The sequence below is a fragment of the Antrostomus carolinensis genome, unplaced genomic scaffold (genome assembly GCF_000700745.2).
Source record: "Antrostomus carolinensis isolate BGI_N321 unplaced genomic scaffold, ASM70074v2 scaffold12734, whole genome shotgun sequence".
Classification (NCBI taxonomy): Eukaryota; Metazoa; Chordata; class Aves; order Caprimulgiformes; family Caprimulgidae; genus Antrostomus; species Antrostomus carolinensis.
The window spans coordinates 26223-29306 of NW_010311451.1; the positions used below are offsets into that span (position 1 = coordinate 26223).

At 48.5% G+C, this 3084-nt stretch overlaps 1 protein-coding gene across 3 annotated transcripts in view; it reads left to right on the forward strand.

The window, feature by feature from the left end:
- The window catches only part of LOC104524003 (casein kinase I), a 29731-nt gene that overhangs the window by 21282 nt on the left and 5365 nt on the right, over window positions 1-3084 (forward strand). For all 3 annotated transcript variants that reach the window (XM_029084685.1, XM_010166746.1, XM_029084684.1), the window contains one exon: window positions 2795-2901. In XM_029084685.1, coding sequence (XP_028940518.1) covers window positions 2795-2901 — 107 coding nt within the window. The remainder of the gene's footprint in view (window positions 1-2794; window positions 2902-3084) is intronic.

A 3084-nucleotide genomic window follows, 5' to 3' on the forward strand; every position in this document is an offset into this window, starting at 1 on the left:
AACTGGAGAAATGCACAGAGGATGGCTGGTGTGAGCAGGCTGTACAGCCGCTTCTCCCTCCAGATGGAGGGGAAACAGGCTAACCTGCCATGGCAGTTGCAGGGTGTGGTGACCCCGTTCTCTTGCTCCCCATTTTGGTTTTGGATCCAGTGGCAGACCAGCACCAGTGTAAGGGCATGGTGGCTGCAAGGCGGATTGCACTTTGGAAGGTGGATGAGCAGAGGATGCGTGACAGTGCCAGACTTAAAGGTGGCACTACAGCTAAATTTTTTAATTCCTGAAAATATCGCGTCTTTTTATGAAACCATACCTGCCTCTGGCTGTCGCTCAGGCTCACTAAGGGAGTTTCTTGCTCTACTGCCAGAGTAAGATGGCTGAACGTGCTAGAGAGAAGATGCAAGCGTCATTCAAGCAAACAAAAACTATCTGATATTGCTGGAGGTGAACTCTTTGGCAGAGGTTTGCCTGCAAGAGTGCGCTTTAGTGTCAGACACAACACTTTGAAAATTGGCTCTGGTGAAATGGGGTGGGACATAGCTGAGCTAAGGAGACAGGAACTGCAGGATGCACCTAGGTGAAATGCAGATTAGGTTGAAATTTTTACTTATTCCTGATACTTGATTGGATTAAATGATTTTTTGGCTTGATTAGCCACATTCGTTTTTTTCATTTAAAGATATTTTACTGAGTAGCAGAGAAACTGAAAGCTAAGGAGGAACTAATGTATGTATAGCTCTGATCTCAGACGTGAGCAGACAGTAAACTGGAGAAGTGTTCAAGGTGAGGCTGGATGGGGCTTTGAGCACTGTGATCTAGTGGCAGATGTCCCTGCCCATGGCAGGGGTGTTGGACTAGATGATCTGTAAAGGTCCCTTCCAACCCAAACCATTCTGTGCATTCAGTAAGTAGACAGTGCGTGTTTTTATTGGTATTGTTTTACATAAGAGGAATTGTTTCCTTATGCAAAGCCAACATGAGCTGTGTCTCCCCACAAATGGTGCTCTACCAGAGTAGCTGCAGCAACAAGGCAGTCCCAGTGTGAATTTCACTGGGAGGGTTGCCTACCTGAGCAGTTTACAAGCCTGTATGTACCACCCTAAGCATTAAAATTCTGCTTATCTGCAGCCAAGAACAGGAAATCTTCTGCTGTGCATGGCTGCTGGGCTGCAGATGCTTCAATTTTTTCTCAACAGATACTCCAACTCATGCTGAACCCTTGGGACATCCATAGCTTCAAGTGGCCATTTCCTTTAAGGCAACAGTTGAATTTGCCACATCAAAATGAAGTGGCAGCACATAGAAAAAAAAGAGGAGGAAAATCAAAGCCATTAGTAAAATGAAATTTAACAAGTAGCTGAAGAAAGTGTGGGAAGATCACTGGGAATAGCACAATTAAGTGCTAGCGTTTTGCAAAGTTGTGTGGGAAGTGTGGGGATCTGGGTGAGCCTACAGTGTGATGAGTCTGGGAAGGGGGGTTGTGAAGAGAACCCAAGAGGTTGTCACTCGAGGAGAGTTCTGAAAAAACATGTGAGCCGAGTCCTGACCTGTCTTGGGAGAGTCTGGCTACAGGACTTGATCTGCAGAAACAGCAGTTGCTGGCAGAACTTAAGAGATTCGAAACGAATGTGGATAGATGCACTTAATAGTGAGGGGACATCTGCTTCAGTGGCTTTCTTCCTTTACCTCTGGTAGTTGGGTCATCCGGAGCCACCAGGAATACTGGGTAGCACCTTGGGAGATACCTCCTTTTACCTTGTAGAAAGCTGAAGAGGTGGAGCAGGATGGGAACCATGCATTGTTACACCTCTGGGCTCAGGAGCAGCTCCAGGTGTTCACAGCAACACACAGGAGCCTGTTCTACCTTCCCGATGGAGTGCAGAAGGGCTGGCTCAACTTTAGTCCCATACAGGCTTCTTTGGCAGTTGTTGTGGCAATAGAGCAACAATGAATTATCCAGAAAATTGAGTGCTCTCCTGGTGAACGCAGAGCTGCTGGCAGCTGGGGATCTGGATGGTCTTCTGCTGAAGGAAGCCATAATGTCAGCTGTGAAGGAAAAAGAGATGAAAGACCATATCAATAGTGTTTGGGTGAGGATGCAGTTGCAGAAACTGGCTGTGTAAGGCTCTGGTGGCTCTGGAACAACTTCTTCCCACGGCACTGGCAGTCGCTCACCTGTAAAAGTGTCAAGAGAAAACAATCAAGAGAATACAGTTTGTGTGTGTACGTAGGGCTGTCAATCTTCACACTAGTGAAGTCATCTCAAAGACATGAGACCTGTGCTGGGCACAGGAGGAGGGTGAACTACTGAACACAGATGGTGTACCTTGCCTGCTGCTCTCTTTGGGATGAACCAGGCTGGTTTCTCCAAACCGGGCACATGATCCAACGGTATCCAAGGAATCCCACAGCCTGCTAAGAGGGTGCAGAGACAGGAGAGAGGCAATGGGCATAAACTGCAGCAGAGGAAGTTCTACGTGAACATAAGGAAGAACTTTCCTGTGAGGGTGACTGAGCACTGGGACAGGCTGCCCAGAGAGGTTGTGGAATCGCCCTCCCTGGAGATATTCAAAAACCGTCTGGACAAAATCCTGGTCCATGTGCTCTAGGAGTCCCTGCTTGAGCAGGGTGGTGGGACTAGATGACCTTCAGGGGTCCCTTCCAACCTCAACCATTCTGTGATTCTGTGAAGTTATTCCACAGATTTCCCATTCCCACAGCATCCCTTGTCCGGGTGGGTGGAGACACATGACACGCAAGGGGTGCTTCATTAACAGGGCATTCATTTGTGTTTCAGGTGGTTAGCTCGACCAATGGGGAGCTGAATGTGGACGACCCGACGGGGGCACACTCCAACGCGCCAATAACAGCGCAGGCGGAGGTGGAGGTGGTGGAGGAAGCTAAGTACGTTTGCTTTACAAACACGCTTTCCACTGGCGTGGTCATTAATCCTCCTCCTGGGAAACGAGTGGGGATGTTTACCCGTGGTGAAGTACCCAATGCTCGTATCCCAAGCCCTTTTCCTTGCATATTGCTGCTTTTGTGCATGGTGCCTTCAGTGCTGCTGCTGCTGCTGCTGCTGCTGCT